At 39.6% G+C, this 21,708-nt stretch overlaps 1 protein-coding gene and 1 long non-coding RNA gene across 2 annotated transcripts; one reads left to right on the forward strand and one right to left on the reverse strand.

Moving 5' to 3' along the window:
- Nucleotides 1-594: 594 nt before the first annotated feature.
- On the forward strand, nucleotides 595-11,617 carry LOC116312967 (tetratricopeptide repeat protein 39C-like). The gene is made up of 14 exons (XM_031730503.2): nucleotides 595-1,280; nucleotides 2,027-2,075; nucleotides 2,917-3,045; nucleotides 3,489-3,603; nucleotides 4,655-5,015; nucleotides 5,930-6,098; nucleotides 6,427-6,520; nucleotides 6,619-6,726; nucleotides 6,818-6,927; nucleotides 8,257-8,380; nucleotides 8,467-8,564; nucleotides 8,664-8,768; nucleotides 8,880-8,918; nucleotides 9,002-11,617. Exons 1-14 carry the CDS (start codon nucleotides 1,135-1,137, stop codon nucleotides 9,089-9,091), a joined length of 1,737 nt encoding a protein of 578 aa, XP_031586363.1. The 5' UTR covers nucleotides 595-1,134; the 3' UTR covers nucleotides 9,092-11,617.
- Nucleotides 11,618-17,628: 6,011 nt separating this feature from the next.
- On the reverse strand, nucleotides 17,629-20,643 carry LOC120436405. The gene is made up of 3 exons (XR_005610394.1): nucleotides 20,410-20,643; nucleotides 17,838-17,956; nucleotides 17,629-17,763 (listed from the first exon to the last, which is right to left on the reverse strand). It is a non-coding gene; the product is annotated as an uncharacterized LOC120436405 (long non-coding RNA).
- Nucleotides 20,644-21,708: the final 1,065 nt, after the last annotated feature.

Raw genomic sequence — 21,708 nt, forward strand, 5'->3', positions numbered from 1 at the left:
ATTTGAGTGTCTGAATATGGTATAGTAATAGATATGATGACCAATATCACTTTTAAAATTAATTCAATTAAATTTTATTTATATAACGAAAATCACAACAGGAGTCATCTCGAGGCACTTTATACTGTAAGGTAAAAGCGCTACAATAATCTAGAGTAAACCCCAGCAATCAGGCGAACCCTCTGAGCAGCACTTGGGGACAGTGGGGAGGAAAAACTCCCTTTCAACAGGAAGAAACTTCCAGCAGAACGAGCTGCAACAGGTTTACGGTTTTTTAAGTAAGCTAAAGTCAACTTATTAAATAGACTCAGGTTCAACATGGTCACCTCTATGTTGTTAAGAGAGACCTGAGCAAGTTTTTGTTTGTTTGTTTGTATTTTACAATGAAACGGATTTCACTTAAAAATGCAGATTTACAATTTTTTATTTTTTATTTTTTAACCGAACCAGTTTTGAGCACACATTTGTGCCGATCGTGACAAGTATTTAAAAAAAAAAAATCTGGTGCGCAAATCCGACAGATGTGATCCTCCTCACCTGTCATCACTGCAGGCTGCTGCTGGCTTTGGCTGTGTCTGTGAGCGTGGGGTGAGTGTGAGGGATGGAGGCTGACAGGGTTCATCTTGAGCAGGCCTCACCTCCCCTCATCCCTTCATCCTCCCGGCGATGCGCTGTGCGTTATGACGCCAGGCCGTTTGACGAGCGCATTACGTGGGGCTGTCAGAGCAGCACAGCAGCCGCGTTATGTAATGCATCGGGTGTTGCTGCACGGATCTCAAGATCAGGAGGAAAAACTGACGGATGGCTGATTTGGTAACCAATAACCGCGTGCTGGCGTTTGACCGAGCTTACAACTACAATGCTAACTGTAAACTGTAGGAGTGCAGTGTAATAGAGCCTGACTGGGGCATCGGTGCCCATCCCTGAGGTGCACAGACGTCTGGAGCCTGCAGAAGCTGCACATCTTTTTTTTTTTTTTTTTTTAGCCGGCCGCTGGCGCGTCTCTGTTCAACGTCTTCTCTTATCTCAGTGGAAATAAACCAATGCGGGTTTGGTTGAGGGAAGAAACAACATCGTTTTCTGTCCTTTATTGCGCTGGTTTGAGCCAACAGCCGCTGAGCTGTGGTATAAACAATGGCGGGTCCCGAGCAGTCCCAGCAGCAGCAGCAGGTAGAGGAGAAGGCAGAGCACATAGATGATGCTGAAATGGCTCTGCAAGGCATTAACATGCTGCTCAACAACGGCTTCAAGGAAAGCGACGAGCTGTTCAGGAGATACAGGTAATTATTTTGCGCATTAATCGCTGCAATCTTGCTGAAGTCTACAATATAGGGAAATGTTTTAAATCTGAAACACTATATACACAGTACAGTATGTACCTATGGATCCACATATACCTCAAACGGAAGAATATTTTTTTAAAGAACTTTACTATCTTTGAGGATCTGTCTGATTTATGTCACCACCTTTAAAATGGAAGTCATAGCACTAGAGTTGAAATTAAGAAACCAGGTGACAGATATAAAAACAAGTTAAGAAATCAAAGAAAAGGTTAAACGATATCAGTTACTTTATTGCTGTATTTTCTATCATGAAAGTATTTGCTGATTTTGTAGTTTATTGTAATAAATGTACATCAGTTTAAATGTATTTGACCTTTTTGATCGAGATAAAACATTTTGGGATTTCAGCTTTAGCTCTGAAGAGTTGTAAAGGATATTTTTTCAGGCACAACAGATTAATGATAGTGAAACTACTTGTCTGTTGCAGCCCTACGTGGCCCCGGTAAATGTATGCACTGAGACACTTGCATTTTCCTCCTTGCATGTCAGACAGATAGTCCTTGGCAGCGGTCATGACAGCTTAAGATGAGACTTGTTTCTGCTCTGTTTGTGCCAACAGAAAAAGTTACTGTCTGCAGCTCCTTTTAACATTTTTCATCTTGGTTTTGCAGGACACCCCAAAAATACACAAAAAGCACGATAAAGATTTTTTTTCTTGTTCTCTGGGGTTTTTTTCTCCACAGGAGCCAGAGCCCATTGATGAGCTTTGGGGCCAGTTTTGTCAGCTTTCTGGTGAGTTTTCTCTTAGCCAGTAGTCCAATGAGTTGATAGAAAAAATAGCAATGCACTGAAAGAGGTGTGAAAGATGCAGAGTTAAAATAATGGGCATCCCATCACAGTTCATAAAGGAAGCACCCAGGTATTAGGACCTCATTGTCACCACTACATCCTCTCCTTTGATTTGCTTTTAAATCCATTAACATAATGGATGCTTCCTCCTCTCAAGATCAGCATCACTCTTGCAGTGAAGCACATTACTGAAATGCTTCAATAATGGCAGAAGGAGATTTTTCACAGCATGGTTGTCACACACACACACACACTCACAGACGCTGCTGTGTCACTCCCACTCGTGTCGACACTCGCACAGCATGATGTCATCCTCTGTCCCCAGATGCTAAATGGCCCTGAAGGCTGTTGGGGGTGCTGAGATCTGACCAATCATTGCAAGCACTCACACATGCCCAGTGGCATTTAATGCATCATGCATAATATTATTACAAGCTAGTATAAAACCACAAAATTAATTTCTTATCTCAATGTAAGAAAATATTCTTGTTTTATATTCAGTATTTCATCCTGTGTGTGCTTTCTGCTGGGCTGCATCTTTTCAGCATCCCAAACACAGCTGCACAGATGTCACTGTGTTCCTCCATTCATTATTTTGTAGAAAGAGCCCTTTGTCCTTTCCTGCTTTTAAAGCTATTACATAATGCTCCTTCACTCTTAGATTGTAAGCTAGCTCAAGCATAAACGTGCCCTATGAAACAATACAAATTCATATCAAGATAGTACTAATGTAAAGCAATGAAATACCACCAGACAAGGACTTTTTTCCTGCCTTTCACTGCAGAATGCCATGATGACATTTGAGGAGGAGAAGATGCAGACTGCCTGTGATGATCTGAGGACCACTGAGAAACTGTGTGAGAGCGACAGCGCTGGAGTCATAGAGACAATCAGGAACAAGATTAAAAAGAGTGTAAGTGCAACGCTATTAAAAAAAAGAATTCAAAGTGTATATTATAGGGCTTTCTGGTGGGCGCTGAAAAAAAACTGTAGACTAAACTGATAAGAGAGCTTCCATTAAATTTGGGGCTGAACTGAAACCTAGAGATACTGTTAGTACAGATTTAGATGGATTCCACTGTTGCTGGCATCTTCTTGTATCACGGCCGGTACAGGCTGCAATTCAGATAACTATGTTAGGATCCTCAGCTTTAGGCGTAATGATGCAGGCAGCAATGAGATCATGCCAAACTCACTCGCAGATTCAATTAGTACTCCTGGGAAATTTAATCAACAAACTGGGTGATGAGTGGAGGGTCATTCAGGAAACTCCCCGTCCCTCATGCCTGCCAACCGCTGGGGAAACGAGATGCATGCTGGCAACTGAAGACGTGTGCCTGTGTGTGCGTGTTACAGATGGACTCTCAACGGTCCGGCGTTGTTGTCGTGGACCGCCTGCAGAGACAGATAATAGTCGCCGACTGCCAAGTATACCTCGCTGTGCTCTCTTTTGTCAAACAGGAACTCTCAGGTAATAAACAAAGAACCATCACAAGCTGGTATGATCTGAATCTGCATCACTCATGAAGTAAACCAGTGTGTGGGGAGTGGGGGGTTAGAGTGCTGTTGGTCTATCATGGCTAGGTTTGCTTGATTGTTGAACTTGTACTTGACATTATAATTCTGATTATTTTGCATGATTCATTAACTTAATGAACCTGTGGGATGTTCTTGAACTTTAAATATAATTCAAGTGAAAAGCAAAGAGAGGTGCAAGTGGTGACAGAGTCTTGTTTTTTTGGTTAATAAAGCCTGTCTTGCAAGTGCTCGTCTACGACCTTCAGTTTAAGCGTCTTACACCGGAGGTATAATAGTATAATAGCATCACACAGAGTGATGGAGATTTGTCACCAAACACCCACTTACTCAGATGAGTTTTGTTTTAAAAAGTGTTAAGCGATTAATGAAATAATAACACAGAAATTCAGCTCAATGGTTCTCAGGTGATCCTCATTTCTTATGTAATTTGCCGCCAGAAGGATGTGAGACTGCAAATGTTTGATGCTGTGAAGATCAGACATTCACAGATCTGTAGCACGGAGTCTGTGTAATATCCATGTGAGACTGTGTGAGATAGCGCAAGTAACTGTTTGGAGAGTTCGCAGTGATTAAATTGTCATCTTTTGTCCTGTCCTCTTGGACACTCTACCAGCTTCTTCTGGTTCTCAGCATTTTTGTTACAGATCATACACCAGCAGTGTGTTTCCAGTATTTCCAGCAGTGAGAATCTGGCTACAGCAAACTACATGAAGTATAGTTGTTTCTGGTCTGAAATTGACACAATCTGGCACTTAATAAAGTTAAATATTGAGTAAATAGTAAGAATTTATAGTCAGGCCTAAGACTTACATTCATGGATGGGTTGTTGCAACCAGTTAGATAAATTAGCAATAAATTAAAAACCATAACAAAAGATTCAGAGTTTGTTATAGTTGTCTTCTGGGTTTCTGGGTTTGTTCTTCCACCTCATGTCAGTGCAGAGCGTCCTCAAAAATATCTTGTTCACTGTTTTCCACTGACAGCGTATATCAAAGGAGGCTGGATTCTCCGTAAGGCTTGGAAAATGTACAATAAGTGCCACAGCGACATCAGCCAGCTGCAGGAGGCCTATCAGCGGAGGTCCTCTGGGAGCCAGGACTCCCTCTCAGCAGACAACGCCAACCACAATACACCCGTGGAGAATGGTGTCACAGCCGAAGCCCTGGACCGCCTCAAGGGCTCAGTCAGCTTCGGCTACGGCCTCTTCCACCTGTGCATCTCCATGGTACCGCCACACCTGCTCAAGATTATCAACCTGCTGGGTTTCCCTGGGGACCGACTCCAGGGCCTCTCCTCCCTTATGTATGCAAGCGAGAGCAAGGACATGAAGGCCCCTCTAGCTACGTGAGTGAGCGGAGGTCTTACCGTTTATTACATCAGGCTCATTTCTACAGCAGGAACTCAGAGCAGAAGTTTTATATGTGAGCATCTCCCGAATCCGAATACTGCTATTTGAGGAATGCAGCTGCTGTTCTTCATCATCTTTTAGAAATGTTTTGTGCAACAAGCAAACAGTGCAGTTTTTCATCGGCACTCAGAAGTACCTTCATCTAAGCATGTACCCTTTCCCTTTTTTAAAAACAATCCTGAAGAGGTCCAGTGGGGGCAGTTACTGTTACTCAAACAGCATGCAAAGATACCTGCATCCCTAAAATGACCCACAAGTTCCTGCGGTAGAAAATGACCTTTAGAAGGACAGAAATGAAAAGGAAATGTAGTAAATGTAATTAGTTACAGTTCGTGCATCATTAATCGCATATAGTTAATTTAAGACTCACAAGCCTTTTAATACAGCTTTGTTTTTATAAAACATCAAATAATAATAAACAAATTAGGAGTCTTGAGTGGTTCTTAATGGTTTTGTTTAAGCTTAATTACTTGTTAAGCTTTCACAAAATATGAACCATATTGTAAAAGATCATCACATATGAGTTCTTCTTTTCCCCCTCTTCTAAATTTAAAACAGTCTCACCAATGGTCATTTAACAGCTATTTTGGGGTATTTGATTACATAACATAGGACCCTGATTGGCTAACAAGCTCTATCTTCACCCTGGAAAAAGCAGCTGACAATATAGTCTCACTAATGGGTTTATTTGACAGCTGCGTGTCAGCTTTGGGAATTAATTTTTAATCTCAAGTTTTAAGCCACATTGACAAGACGTTTATAAGCTTAATTCCATTTCAGAGATTTAGACTGAAGTGGTGAGAACTGTTGTCTGACCACTCTGGGCTCAATCTCCTGTTTTGTTGCTCAGGTTGGCCCTCTTGTGGTACCACACTGTAGTGCTGCCTTTCTTTGCTCTGGAGGGCTCGGATACGCATGCAGGGCTGCTGGAAGCTAAAGCTATTCTGCAGAGAAAGTCGGTGGTTTACCCCAACTCCTCTCTCTTCATGTTCTTTAAAGGACGAGTCCAAAGGCTAGAGGTATGTAGCCTTTCGGTAATGATCAGCGACAGATCAGTCAGCAAGTCCATATTAGCTGCAGATGGTTTATTTGTGTTGTGCTCCATGAGAAATATACAGTAGACAAAACATTCTTCACTGTAGTAGAGTATGAAAAATATCATTCACCCCCTGCCTTGCAGGCTGTCTGTGTTTTGAGCACATGCAGTTAATAAGCATGTCAGACGGTTCATTAACTCACCAGCATCTAATCAACCACCTACTGATCCGTCACCCAGCGCATGCATGCAGTCTGTCTAACACGATTACCGTTACCCGTTGGTGTGTGTGCTCTCTCCTCTGTCCCCAGTGCCATATCAACAGTGCTTTGGCCTGTTTCCATGATGCATTAGAACTTGCATCAGACCAAAGAGAGATCCAGCATGTGTGTCTCTATGAGATTGGTACGTGTTTCCTCATCAGGTTAGTCGTGACATACTGTCTGTTGGCGCTGACTGCAGTGATAGATTAATTGCACTCTGCCTGCTTGTCTTTGGAACAGGCTGGTGTAGCATGATAGAGCTGAACTTTGAGGATGCATACAGGGCATTCGAAAGACTGAAGAATGAGTCTCGCTGGTCACAGTGCTACTATGCTTATTTGACCGGAGGTAGGTCTGGCATACACTAACAAGAGGCACTGTTAGGATGCTGTTCCTTTTGCTTTAGCTCCTAAATGGTCCTCTTTGTGTGTTTTTTCAGTGTGTCAGGGTGCTTCAGGAGACCTGGATGGAGCAAGTGGAGTTTTCAAAGACGTGCAGAAGCTCTTCAAGAGAAAAAACAACCAGATTGAGCAGTTTGCTGTGAAAAGGGTGGGCACTCTGATGACACCTTTTTATCTTTTCTTTCTTTTACATGTCAACTCTAGCACAGAGTAGAGCCAGTGAGGGTCACAGGTGGCGCTTCACTGCACAGCTGAAGTCAACTGTGACATTTTCACAGGACAGAAGTTACATCTAGTACCCGATTTAATTCATGGACGGTACAAAACATGAACATAGCCATCACGACTAATGAGTAGCCACATTATTCTTAGCCAGCGAGCATGCCCTGGATAAGCCTCATTTCTATAAGGATCATATTTTACAAGCTGGACTTGTATTCAAAATGTTTTATTCAAATTGACTGTGAGCTTGTGAGGACGGTGTTTATTGAGGTCAAAGGAGAAAAGAGCCATTTTCCTATAATCTTAAATACAACTTAGAATAGAATACAGTAGAATAGAATGACTACTTTACTGTCATTCAGCAAAAACAGACAAACTGCACTGTCCTCAGCATTCATTCATTTAAAACAGTGCAGGAACAGTGTTTCTGCCACACTGGGCACCACCTGGTGGCCAGTAGAAAGAATGCAAGACTAAGGCGACTTGCTTTCACTTTTCAGATTCAGAGGTAACATGCATTATAAAATTTAGTTTCTATGGATTTTTCCAGCACCCTGGTGGCTTGTAAAGGTACTGCATGCAGACTGAAAGGCATTATTTATAATAAACTAATAACTTAATGCTCATAAAATAAACCCAGTGTATATAAGTTAAATAATCACTTCTCTGGTCTTAGACCTCCAAACATATTTTGTTTTTATTTTCAGTTTAAATCATGGAAGCTCTCAGGTGGAAAAACATAAGCTGTTAAGAGAGAGTTAGCCTCAACAATCAACTCAACAAAGGACAAAAATGAATCCTTTTAAACGAAAAGAAGGAAATATTTAATCTTACTCTAGTTTGTTGATCAGAGTTTAAAGGTTTGGGTTTCACATTGGGTTGAAGCTTTCTTCAGTTTAGAAATGGAACTGTTTCCTCTTCTTTCTGGCAGCTATTCCCACACAGACACATTTTAACAGCACAATCAACCATTAAAATTGTAATTAAAAGCAGTAACATTAGCCTTTCAAGTTTGTTTTAATCGTTTGAGAGTTACATTTAAAAAGCTTTTTTATGTAGCAATCCTGTGTAGTTCTACGTATAATAATGACTGGAAGTGACCAATAGGACTTTCTATTAAAACCAAAAGAAATCAGTTTCTGTGCCAAGTAAGTGTTTGTGGTGGTAAGTGGTGACCTCTGGTGAAATGTCTGACTCTTCCACCGCACGAGAGCCTCTCTAATGTTTTTCTATGTTTTCTGTCTCCTGCCTGCAGGCTGAGAGACTGAGAAAGATGTCGCCCTCCAGAGAGCTATGCATTCTTGGCGTAATCGAAGTTGTTTATCTGTGGAAAGCACTGCAGAACTGCTCCTCATCTAAACTGCAGATAATGAATCAGGGTGAGCGTAGCCCATATGATTCAGATCAGCATTACCTTTGTCATCATCTATCCTGTGTAATCATTTCCTGTTTTTTGGGGGTTCAGTGTTGCAGACTATAGATGACACTTCGTGCAGAGGCCTGAAACACCTCCTTCTCGGTGCCATTCATCAATGTCATGGAAATATGAGAGACGCTGTTCAGGTAGCAATCTGCAGCAACACACTAAGAGGCTTTGCAGTGGATCCACACTGGCAGTTTTACTCATTTTGCTCTGCCTTTTCCTTTTGTGTGGCCTTCCAGTCATTCCAGTTGGCTGCTAGAGATGAGTACGGACGACAGATCAACTCATACGTTCAGCCGTATGCCGTCTATGAGCTGGGATGTGTACTCCTTGCAAAGCCAGAGGTCAGCTTGCTGGTCACAGCTTTTAGATTTTTTTTTATTTGTCTGAGATGTTGGATGTTGTTGCGACTACGTGCCTGATTATAACCACATGGTTTCTGTGCTGCTATTCAGACAGTGGGAAAAGGCAGATCACTGCTACTTCAAGCAAAGGTAAAATAATAACTTCTAAGTTATTTGAATTAGAATTAAAATTAAAAACAAACATTTTAATACATGTCTATATTATGTTTTAGGAGGATTTTACAGGCTACGACTTTGAGAACCGGCTTCATGTTCGCATCCATTCAGCCCTGGCCTCTTTGAAGGAAGTAGTGCCTGTGTGACTCCAGACAACTACGAGCATCAATGGCTGAATTTTTAAGCCATTCAGAGTAACTGTTTGATGTCTTAGTGAAGGATTTGGGGAAATACATGTTTGTTACCCCACCCAGTCAGACTGACAACCAAGTGTCATCTCAAAAATAGCTAGTGTGGCTATTACTAGCAGGCTTAAAACTATGCCGAAAGTTTTCAAAGTTATACTTTTATAGATGTATATTGTTAGCCAGCAAGTTAGCCACCAAAAACTATGTTGTTGCTGCATGGTGCAAGAAATATTAAAAACTTTAGGGCAGATTTTTTTCATTGTATGATGAGGTGAATTATAGACATCAAGCTAAAATCTAAATCAGAAAATCGGGGAGCTTTACGAATGTGTTTCTTTTAGTTTATGTCCAGCTACGATAGCTGTTTTCACCTCTAACGCATCCATGTCCTGTTTCTGGATATGATCCACGTAGATGAAACTAAATGAGTCCTTATCCCTGGGGAAAAATAACAAACAAACTCACTTCCTCCAATCTTTAACTGTTCCTTTAAGTGTTTTTCTCATGCATATGTGTAAGCTAGCTTGTAACAGTTTTCCTCATTAACTTGTGTATTTGGATGACTTTAATGAAGCCTCTCCCTTCAGTGAGCAGTTTACTCAGCACACAAACTCTTAATGAGAATGAAATTCCCTCAATAATAGTTTTAAAATGGATAAGATACAGTTAATATTGCTTTTACATTTGTGCCATCTCACTCCAACTATAAAAAAAGAAAATGCTAAATTAAAGCCAGTTTTTTTTTTTTTTTTACCACATAACATATTGTGAACAGGAATGAGTAAAACGTAATATTTGATACATCTAACATATTCTTAAACAGACAAATGACAAATTAATTGAAAGAGCAGTGGTGTTTCTATCGTGTCGCCTTTCGGAAACAATTTTTTAAATCAGCAGTTTTGAATAAAAAAAGCAACTAAGCTGAATTTTAGTAACAGACAGTTCAGCACTATGACATCAGCAAACTCTTGTTTGTTTCCCTACATAAACCTGGTTTCACTTTCAACCTCGGCCTCTGTGCGGTTATGTGCCTCTCAAATGGGGCCTGAGGGGATCCAAGAGATCTGTTATGCTGTGGAGGGTTATTTTGATGTCTTGGTTTTGATTCACTTGTCCTCTTAGAGATATGAATCACTGCAACTACTTCAAAAAACTGCTCAAATAAACCCTAGATTTTTGCATTTCAGTACGGCTTTATCCTATAATGAAACAGTTTAATCCTTAAAAGCGATTCCAGGATGACAGTGCCTCCGTCTATAAGACATGAGGGTTACAGAGTTGATGGATAAGTACAAATGCTATTCGAATCCCATCGTATGGCCTCATTAATTACTAATATTGTCTTTTCCTTTAATTTGTCACCTGTCTGTAAATTATTAAATAGCTTGCTAATGTTTCAACTGTCACTTCAGTGTTAAAATCATGCTTTTGGTGACTAAATCTTAGTAATCTGCCTGTGGACTTTGAACAAAATGGACAGTGAAACAAGTCATACCGTATCACACAGTTTCATTACTATTCACAGTGAAAATAAACTAGCAAACTAACATGGGAATAGTTAAATAATGTCACTGGTCACCTAATCTTACAGCGGCTCGAGTAGCTGGACCTTTAACAAATGAGACGACCACACTTCACAATGCCCTCATGGTGTTGCTATGTGAAGACATTGGGCGTGGCTCCTGTGCACTATGCATGGCATGGCAGGGTAACAGTGGCTTTAAGACTGTACTGAAGTCAAATGTACCTGTGTGTCCAGTCCTGCATATATATATATGAAGGTATTATAATACAGTACCTTCAGTGCTGTCATGTTACCTCTTGAAAGGTGCTGCTAAATGTCAGCGTAATAAATATATATTACTAGTGACTTCCTTTGTTAGTGTTTTAGTGATTGAAGCTTTTGAATTAGTTCTTAATAGTGGCAAGTTTATATATTACATAAGAGGAGGTGCACTTTTTACAAGCAGTATTTATGCTGTTTTTAGTTTGACTGCTGTGATGGCCGGCGTTAGCAGCTGAACTGACTCAGTATGATCTTGTATTGGACAAAGAACATTGGTGAGAGTGGTTTTGACAACCTTTTTAACCAGTTTGACACTGTACATATGAAAACTTCTGTGCAGAGAACTGCCTTTAATGAACAAGCACTCTGAGGCTTTTGTTATCCGAGCAATACAAGCAAATGAAGGGTATCATATAGTCATTTAAAAAGGCTTCCCACACTGACTCTGTGTTTTTCATCACATCACATTGTAAAATTAAAGGTTTATTTTGCTGACATATCTGGTAAGACAGTGCTAGTCATCCCTTGTGGCTGTGATGGATATAACATGTGGTAAATGTTGAGCAGTTGAATGCACCCAGTACTTCTGTCACCGAAAGATTTCCTTTTGTCACGAGATTATGTTGGAATTAAAGTTACAAGTCAGGATGATGGTGTTCCAATGTGTCACTGAACAATAAACTGTTCTCCATTAATCCAGGTAAACAGTGCGTGTTTTTCTCTTCCCTCTGGACTGAAATTGCACCTTCGAAAAGTGATGTTGCATCAATGACTTTTGGTAGACACACAGTAACTGCACTTTCAAGAAAAGGTCTGTGAAACTGTTTGTTATGCTGTTGTCTTGCAGGCCTTTCGGTGTCAAGTTAGTACAGGGAGTGCAGAATTATTAGGCAAATGAGTATTTTGTCCACATCATCCTCTTCATGCATGTTGTCTTACTCCAAGCTGTATAGGCTCGAAAGCCTACTACCAATTAAGCATATTAGGTGATGTGCATCTCTGTAATGAGAAGGGGTGTGGTCTAATGACATCAACACCCTATATCAGGTGTGCATAATTATTAGGCAACTTCCTTTCCTTTGGCAAAATGGGTCAAAAGAAGGACTTGACAGGTTCAGAAAAGTCAAAAATAGTGAGATATCTTGCAGAGGGATGCAGCAGTCTTAAAATTGCAAAGCTTCTGAAGCGTGATCATCGAACAATCAAGCGTTTCATTCAAAATAGTCAACAGGGTCGCAAGAAGCGTGTGGAAAAACCAAGGCGCAAAATAACTGCCCATGAACTGAGAAAAGTCAAGCGTGCAGCTGCCAAAATGCCACTTGCCACCAGTTTGGCCATATTTCAGAGCTGCAACATCACTGGAGTGCCCAAAAGCACAAGGTGTGCAATACTCAGAGACATGGCCAAGGTAAGAAAGGCTGAAAGACGACAACCACTGAACAAGACACACAAGCTGAAACGTCAAGACTGGGCCAAGAACTATCTCAAGACTGATTTTTCTAAGGTTTTATGGACTGATGAAATGAGAGTGAGTCTTGATGGGCCAGATGGATGGGCCCGTGGCTGGATTGGTAAAGGGCAGAGAGCTCCAGTCCGACTCAGACGCCAGCAAGGTGGAGGTGGAGTACTGGTTTGGGCTGGTATCATCAAAGGTGAGCTTGTGGGGCCTTTTTCGGGTTGAGGATGGAGTCAAGCTCAACTCCCAGTCCTACTGCCAGTTTCTGGAAGACACCTTCTTCAAGCAGTGGTACAGGAAGAAGTCTGCATCCTTCAAGAAAAACATGATTTTCATGCAGGACAATGCTCCATCACACGCGTCCAAGTACTCCACAGCGTGGCTGGCAAGAAAGGGTATAAAAGAAGAAAAACTAATGACATGGCCTCCTTGTTCACCTGATCTGAACCCCATTGAGAATCTGTGGTCCATCATCAAATGTGAGATTTACAAGGAGGGGAAACAGTACACCTCTCTGAACAGTGTCTGGGAGGCTGTGGTTGCTGCTGCACGCAATGTTGATGGTGAACAGATCAAAACACTGACAGAATCCATGGATGGCAGGCTTTTTTAAATCACGTTTAAAAACATACATGTTCGACATTGCATTTAAGGTCAATTAGGGCAAACTGCATCCGGATTGCATTGGATTATGTAACTATTTTATTGTATTTTCATATTTATAATTTTATTATACTTGATTTTATCTGTACTATGATCTTATGGAAAGCACTTTGGTGTACTTCGGTCTTGAAATGTGCTATATAAATAAACTTTGATTTGATTTGATTTGATTTTGAGTGTCCTTGCAAAGAAAGGTGGCTATATTGGTCGCTGATTTGTTTTTGTTTTGTTTTTGAATGTCAGAAATGTATATTTGTGAATGTGGAGATGTTATATTGGTTTCACTGGTAAAATAAATAATTGAAATGGGTATATATTTGTTTTTGTTAAGTTGCCTAATAATTATGCACAGTAATAGTCACCTGCACACACAGATATCCCCCTAAAATAGCTAAAACTAAAAACAAACTAAAAACTACTTCCAAAAACATTCAGCTTTGATATTAATGAGTTTTTTGGGTTCAGTGAGAACATGGTTGTTGTTCAATAATAAAATTATTCCTTAAAAATACAACTTGCCTAATAATTCTGCACTCCCTGTATGTATTCCCGTTGAATTTATCTTTACTAACTCCAGCTTCCTCCCACGGTCCAAAATATGCATACTAGGTGAATTGACTTGATGCATGATCTATTAATGTAGTTGAGCAAATCCCAGATAGTTGATTCAGTAGTTCTGGCAAAACATGAAGTGGGAAAAGCATTTCATTACTCATTCAGGTCATTTATTCAGTCATTATATCAACTTTTTGGGATTTGGTGAATTAGTTATTCTAACTTGGCCTGAAAGTGCTAAATGAGTTCATGGTTTGAATAGTCAGTATGACCAGAAACGTATTATATAAATGCCAGTACAGTACATTCATTAAAATTTTAATTACATTCATGTGCACTCTTATAAATATCTCGCACTCATATTGGATGACAGGCTCCCTGAATACCGATATTCTCTGCAAGAAGGGGCAGAGCTGCCTCTTCTTCCTGCAGAGGCAGAGGTCTCTTGGTGTGTGATGAAACGCTGCGTATATTTGATCATACCGTGGTGGCCTGTGCTGTGTTTTATCCTGCTGTATGTATGTATCTATCTATCTATGCACTTTCATTTTTTATATCTCAAAGAAAGCGTGGAGAATATGACAAACTGGATTTTTACCACACCTTCATCACAATGACAGCCGAGCACAGTCATGATAATAATGTGAACTCGCTGAAAATATGCAGTGATGGAAAATTATTCAAATGTGCTCATTTTCCCAAGTACTGTTGTTGAATACAATAATCTTACTAGATCATAGAGAAGGAATTATTGCACTTATTGTAATTATATTTGACTAGATGCACTTCCAGATTATATAAACTAATAAGCAAAGCTGCAGCCCAGCTCAAATGTTTTATTCTAACATTTCTTTGAATCAAACTTCAGTATTTAGTAATTCCCAATTTATTTATTCCTTTTTTTGTGTTTTGGACAGGTTAAATGAATAGAGTTAGGGATCATTATGTCCGGGCTATAAAATAATATAAATAATCATATAATATCGTACACCGTGTATCAAAAACAAGAATCCATGGTCTGATTTTGTCATAACGATGCAGCAGACAGATGCATAGTCATATGAAGTGATGTCACTAAACCCAACAGAACCTAATATTAGTCACGGACAGTCAGTGAGCATTTTCTTTTAGCTTGACTGATCACTGCTTCCAAATAGTGCACATTTTATTCATAATATTGTCAATCCAAGCCCATTATGTATTAATTATTTTTCCAGGGTTGTATGAAATCCCAGGGGAAAAAAAAAAAAAAAAACTATACAAGGTGTAGGTCTATTCGTCTATTAGATTATGCTGGGGGTTGGGTGTTGATCCTCGAGTGCAAAATTACTGATGGAAGAGAAGGTCAAAGCCATCAGGTCCTCAGTTTAGAAAAAAGAGAAGCATTGAAGTTCACTTTTGTTCTTAGTGGGGTATTCCAGTGGACTTGTGAAAAATTGTCTTCGAAGTGTCCAAGACTGTGTCCACCCTGGAGTGAATGGGGCATGTGAGGCTCCATTAGTAACAGGGGGAAGGTTGGCCTTCCCCCAGGATAAATGACACCCTGGAACAGAGGCGGAGATTAAGCCTCCCATCCTACTTTTAAATACCCTAGAAACAACAAGTAAGCAAGTGAAGTGTTCTTTTGGGGTGTGAAGCAAGATCGATCAACTGCAGACCAGACAACAAACGACGGAGGCCCCAGACAAGTGCAATCAAACGATGAGTTTATTAACACCGGAGAGGAAACATCAGCATATGTCTTCCTCTGACAAAAATACACTGAATGCTGATTTTATAGCATAGAGCAGCGGTCCCCAACCCCCGGGCCTCGGACCGGTACCGGTCCGTGAGTCGTTTGGTACCGGGCCGCGAGAGTTGAGGCTCAGGTGTGAAATGTATGGTTTTCAGGGTTTTTATCGGTTTTCAAAGTTATTTTGTTATCGTTTTTATCGTTAACTCGGTTTTCCTGGGTCTTTTCACGTGTGTTATGAATAAATCTTCTTTTTTTTGGTACCGGCACTAGTTTTATTTTGTTGTATTCATCCGCGACACCTCATTGCCGGTCCGTGAAAATATTGTCGGGCATAAACCGGTCCGTGGCGCAAAAAAGGTTGGGGACCGCTGGCATAGAGGATTACGCCCCCACGTACACGTCAACACAGGTCAAAAATACATTGTGTACAGTCATTGTTTACAGACAAGGGTACATCTTGTACATCTCTAATAACAATAAACAGACATGTAACTTCTCTTTTCTATAACACTTGCCTTTTAAGGTAATAAACTTCAAGCTTCAGGGTCTCTAAGGGCTAATAATTGACCCTCGTCATCAATCACTAAGTAGACAGAATTGCAGCAGGTCTCAAAGAAAAGCAGAAGACACTGGGGCCTTCGCTCAGGCCTGCTACTAGATTAATATGTGTATTGTAAGCATGCATGCAATTAACCTGCTATGTTCTCATCTTCCCTCAACATGTATCACCTGGACACTCTCACCAGTGAAGCTTAAAACCCTCTTGGATGAAACATCAACTCCAAATCAGCACAGATATGCAATGTGTATAAACTGAACTCAACCTGTGAATAGAAAGGTCAATGTGATGACAAACATATTCAATGCAATATGAACCCTATAAGAAATATTACTGATAAAATAATACTGTAAGACATGTTATTAATGCATTTATCATAAGGCAGATTATATGATAGCAATAAAAGAATCTCTGAATCCTAACAGGTGATATAATATTATAAGGTCTTTGAGATAAGACGGGGCCTGATTATTGTAAGGAGAATGATTTTGAGAGCTGATGAAGAGAAGCCAATAAAGGAGGAATATGCTGTCTCTCTCTAGTCCCCCCAGTCAGTACTCTCACAGCAGCATTTTGGATCAACTGAAGGCTTTTCAGGGAGTTTTTAGAACAACCTGATAATAAGGTATTACAATAGTTCAGCCTAGAAGTATTAAATTAGAAACTAAATATAACAGCTGCTGGCTATGCTTCTAATTTTTGGTTGATATTGTAGTATTTTATTACGCTGGATGTCCAAATTGGGTGAGACGACTTTAGGTTTGAATAAGAGTTACAAGTTCAGTTTGAGTCCATTTGATTTATAAAGCACCAATTCACAATAATAACTGTTATATATGATAAATAAAAGACCTTAAAATAATAGAGACAAAACCCCAACAATCAAATGGGGATGGTGGGACAGAAAAACTCCCTTTTTAAGAAACCGGCAGAATGAGGCTCAAGGACGGTTCAAATGGTTGGGGATGAAAGAAAAGGCAAAATAAAAATAAAAAAAATCAAGAGCATACGAGGACAGGAAAAACCACATGATGGGAGGAAGAGGACCAACGTTACTGACATGCAGTAGTGATAAATTAACACACTGAGAGTAAAAGACAGAAGTGGAGCTGAAGTGCGCAGTGCATGATGGGAAGTTAATTAGCAGTTGTGTCCTATAACAGCATAACTAAAGGATGGGTCAGGGTCAGCTGATCCAGCTGTAGCCATAAGATTGATCAAAAGCAAAGTTATAAATTTAATGTTAAAAAGAAGAGAGCATGTCTGGTTACACAGGAGAGGGACAGGACAGCTGAAGGCTCAGCCTCCCATTAGACTTTTGGAAGCTCAAAGAATCAAAGTGAACAACTTTCTCTGCTGCCACACAACTCATAACTGTTATTCACTCCCTGTCCTGATACTTCTATATCATTTACTCAGCCTGTTAATGGTGTACTATGGTTCTACGTGACGTGTCATAACCTCTCACTATTTGTCTGTAAACAATAACGGTACACTATTATTGCAATCTAGACTACAGCTCAAAAGTTTATAGAGAATTAGAAAGGTCTTATTTTCTGACAACAGTGAAATTATTTTTTATGTTTTACTAAATTAATCAGAAGTATAAAGAAATATAAACGATTAATGGTAACATTTATCATAAATCACGAATGAGATTTAGTGGAATGTCTACATAGGTGTACTGTTATGAAAACAACGGAATGATCATGAGACACTGTGGTAAAGTTTAGCAGGTTTATTTGCAGATAGTTATGAATACAGGATAAACACTGTGGGCTCCAGGAGACGGGGTAGAGGTCCTGCAGGTTGTCTGAAGGCACACTCAGACTCTGTCACAGAAGATTGCAGGGACCCGAAAACGCTGAAAGGTCTGCACAGAAACAAAGAGTAAGCAAAGAAAAGAACTAATGGAAAATATGACATGACTGTGGCCTGTTACGTTACCTTGGTGATACAATGATCTGGTTGTTGAGAAGACAGCATAGACACTTCATGGGGAGCAGGGGAGCAATCAGCTGATTGTTGACAAGTGACCGAAGGGGTGGAGGGCGGAGGGGCATCCACTGAAAAAGATAAGCACACGGACAACAACACGGACAAAGGAGAGAGAGAAAAAAGCAGGCAGAGAAGAGAGGGCTCTGGGACCATGACATCTACAGAGGCCCATTCAGCAATTATACCTGCTGTGTTTCAGTGGTGCATATTGTTACCAGTTGTCAGTTTTCTCATGTTAAATCCCAACTTGTCAGTCAAGAAAACTTTTTGTTTAAGGTCTGATTGCTCTCCCTAACTAGTCCACTTTATGCATGCTTCCTAATGTGTCACGCTTATCAGTGGCTCATGGTTGCTTAAGGCCTATGTCTGTACTTGACCACAGAGGCAGAGCATCATTCGATCCTGCAAGCTGCCTATCTAGGGAGCATTTCAAGGATGACAGACTCCACTTTCTCTTAGGCAACACAGCTCATGACTTTTTAACAGTGTCTCCCTATCCTCATATTTGTATATTATCTTATATAATACATAACTATACACTATCCTTGCAATCTAACTGAGTTGCAGTGTTTAAGGTCTGATGGGAAACTCTCCCTAACAAGTCCACTTTATTGCTGCGTGCTCATTTTGTCCTATTAGTGGCTCATAGGTGTCTAACTAGTCCACTTTATGCATGCTTCCTAATGTGTCACGCTTATCAGTGGCTCATGGTTGCTTAAGGCCTATGTCTGTACTTGACCACAGAGGCAGAGCATCATTCGATCCTGCAAGCTGCCTATCTAGGGAGCATTTCAAGGATGACAGACTCCACTTTCTCTGCAGCAAGACAGCTCATGACTTTTTAACAGTGTCTCCCTGTCCTCATATTTGTATATTATCTTCTATAATACATAACTATACACTATCATTGCAATCTAACTGAGTTGCAGTGTTTAAGGTCTGATGGGAAACTCTCCCTAACAAGTCCACTTTATGGCTACGTGCTCATTTTGTCCTATTAGTGGCTCATAGGTGTCTAACTAGTCCACTTTATGCATGCTTCCTAATCTGTCACGCTTATCAGTGGCTCATGGTTGCTTAAGGCCTATGTCTGTACTTGACCACAGAAGCAGAGCATCATTCGATCCTGCCAGCTGCCTATCTAGGGAGCATTTCAAGGATGACAGACTCCACTTTCTCTGCAGCAAGACAGCTCATGACTTTTTAACAATGTCTCCCTGTCCTCATACTTCCACTACAGCTACACTACAGCTCAAAAGTTTGAAGTCAATTACAAAACTTCTTATTTTTCTAAAATACTAAAAGTCTTTTTTCATATTTTTTAAATTAGTCAGAAATACAAAGAAATATCAATGTTTAAAACCCACACTGATCACAAATTATGATTGATGTTTGATAAAATATTTACAGGTATACTGATCCCCATTTACAGCAATTATACCTACTGTGTACATTATATAACCTACTCTCAGTTTATCATATTAAATCTCAACTTATTATTGGCCAAACCTTTTTCCAAAGACATCAGCACAAACCAAAATCATTGTGCAGATTAAAAACAGTAAATTTGTGAGGTTTGTAATGGATCATCCCATTTTTGCTTTATAAACGCATTTTATCAAATCTGCACCTGGTTTATAACCATGTGATCTGTCCATAAAGGAGTGATTGATACTAAAAATGGGCCCATGTATAATTAAACACATTTAAATCATATCATATTCAAATCACATCACATTAAATCTCAACCTTTTAGTGACCAAACCTTTTCCCAAAGACATCAGAGTTAACCAACATCATCTTTCCAACTAATTTAAAATTAAATTTGCCATATTAACTTTTTAAACATCCCATTTTTACTTATTAGTGTCATTAAAATAAATTTGCACATTTGCATAACAACAGCTGGGCCTGCAGATCTGTAAGTTAACCACGGCTTAGGTACTTTGATCTGCAGTGACCTTTGGGGTCTGGATACCTATTATTTATTTTCACAGGCCCAGAGCCTTTTCTACAAAATTACAAAAAAACCCTGCATTTTTTAAAAGTTCCATTAGTATTAACGGAGATCGACAAGTAACTAAAGATTTAACACAGTGATCAGTGGAGAAAAAAGAAAATAACCCATTTCAACATTTTCAGTTCAGATCAAAATTATTGTTTTGATTAAGGAAACAGTAAATTTTTCCACATTATTGTCCTAATCTTCTAATTTTCTTTTTCCTATATGATTAAACCAAATTCAACTTTAAATAAATAAATAAATAAAAGCAGATACACACCCAGATATTCAAACCTTCTGGGTTTTTTTCTTTTTATCAGTTTAACACATGGATTAATTTTCATTTCTTACAGTAAGAATCCTCCAACAACCTTTTGAAAGAAACATTTTTTTGTTTTTCCTCAATTTTGAGACCAACTGAACCCACAAACCTGAAGCTCCAGACCCCAAACTAACCAAATTTAATGTTTCCTTAATCAGCACAGTAATTTTAACTCTTGGTGTGTGATTTCTACTCACAGTTTAGGCGCTTGCTTCTTCGACTTGATCCACGATTAGCTCGACACCATCTTTCTGCTGTTATTTCTCTCCTCGTGCTTCTCCTTCATGCGTCCTGTCCTCAGATATAATCCAACAAGCTGCCTCCTTGTTTCCTCCTTGACTTGTGTTAAGAGTTAAGTTAAGAGAAATCCAGAAAAGTTTTCCTGCTTCAAAAGCTCTTCCAGCTGCCTGTCTTGTTGTCCTCCTTTAAATGTTTTCTTTTGCATTTTTGTATTTGTATTTTTTTGACTTCATATTGCCATGACAACACAACACAGAGCATTATGGTAGATTAAATCAGGGGGTTCTGTCCTGCAGAAATGTTGGTGATGTCATGGGGAGCAGAAATCTAAAATTTTGTTAATGAGGTTTATCTTTAAACAGACACTCACTGATCGTGCAAGAGCAGGAATTTAACTACAAACCCTCATAGTCCCCATCAGGATTGTTCAGTCTGCTCTGCAGTATCGGTCACAGTGGCTGGTTTAAGTAAGTTTGTCCCATAGAAATCCTTCATAACTTTCAGGGTGCATGAGTGTTAGATTGTATCTTCATCTCATCCTAAATGTTTTACCAACATGTAAAAGGCATTCATCCACAAGATTTTAGTTTGTTTGTGCTGAAATTCAATTTTTCAGTTTTTTTCTTCAATCAACAGGCAGCTTAAATATCTTGAATGACATCACTCATTATCAGAGCTCACATACATGTTTTTTTTTCTTTAACATGATGTCATTTGGATGTCTTTACATACACAAAATTAAAATCCATGTATGTCAAATATACAGTGTGTTATGCTGAGATTTTTATGAACAGTTGTCTGATGTTTACTGGGTACTTGCATGTGTTATGTTGACGTCCCCCAGGAGACAAATACAAAAACCTGTTTTATTCAGAATAAAAGTCCATGTCCATGCCCAGGTTTGAGTGACTACTTGGATTAGGGGAGTATTATTTAGAGCAATGTTTGTCACTTTGGTTAATTGTTCAATTCAGGCAGTTGTTGTTCAGTCTTTTTCTAACTGAACTTTACTTGTTAATAAGCTCAAAAAGATGAGCACGGTACACAAATCTGCTAAACAATAAAGTCAGTGACATCTGTTTTCACCAACACTTTTTCTGTCTACACTAGTTTAAATGTTGCGGATTCTACAACTCATCAGACTTCGTGGCGCTTTCATACTCTAAAAACCACAACAATACATTTCCACGACGGGGCTGTTTGAGCACTGTGGTGAAAATGTATATGTACTAGCTCGGTAAGGACAGTTCAAAGTA

This window comes from Oreochromis aureus, linkage group 23 (assembly GCF_013358895.1).
Source record: "Oreochromis aureus strain Israel breed Guangdong linkage group 23, ZZ_aureus, whole genome shotgun sequence".
Lineage (NCBI taxonomy): Eukaryota > Metazoa > Chordata > Actinopteri > Cichliformes > Cichlidae > Oreochromis > Oreochromis aureus.

Coding starts and splice junctions, on each gene's coding strand:
- LOC116312967 (XM_031730503.2), top strand. CDS start 1,135: ATGGCGGGTCCCGAGCAGTCCCAGCAGCAGCAGCAGGTAGAGGAGAAG. Junction 6,099..6,426: donor GACGAGTCCAAAGGCTAGAG/GTATGTAGCCTT, acceptor CTCTGTCCCCAG/TGCCATATCAACAGTGCTTT. Junction 6,928..8,256: donor AGCAGTTTGCTGTGAAAAGG/GTGGGCACTCTG, acceptor TCCTGCCTGCAG/GCTGAGAGACTGAGAAAGAT.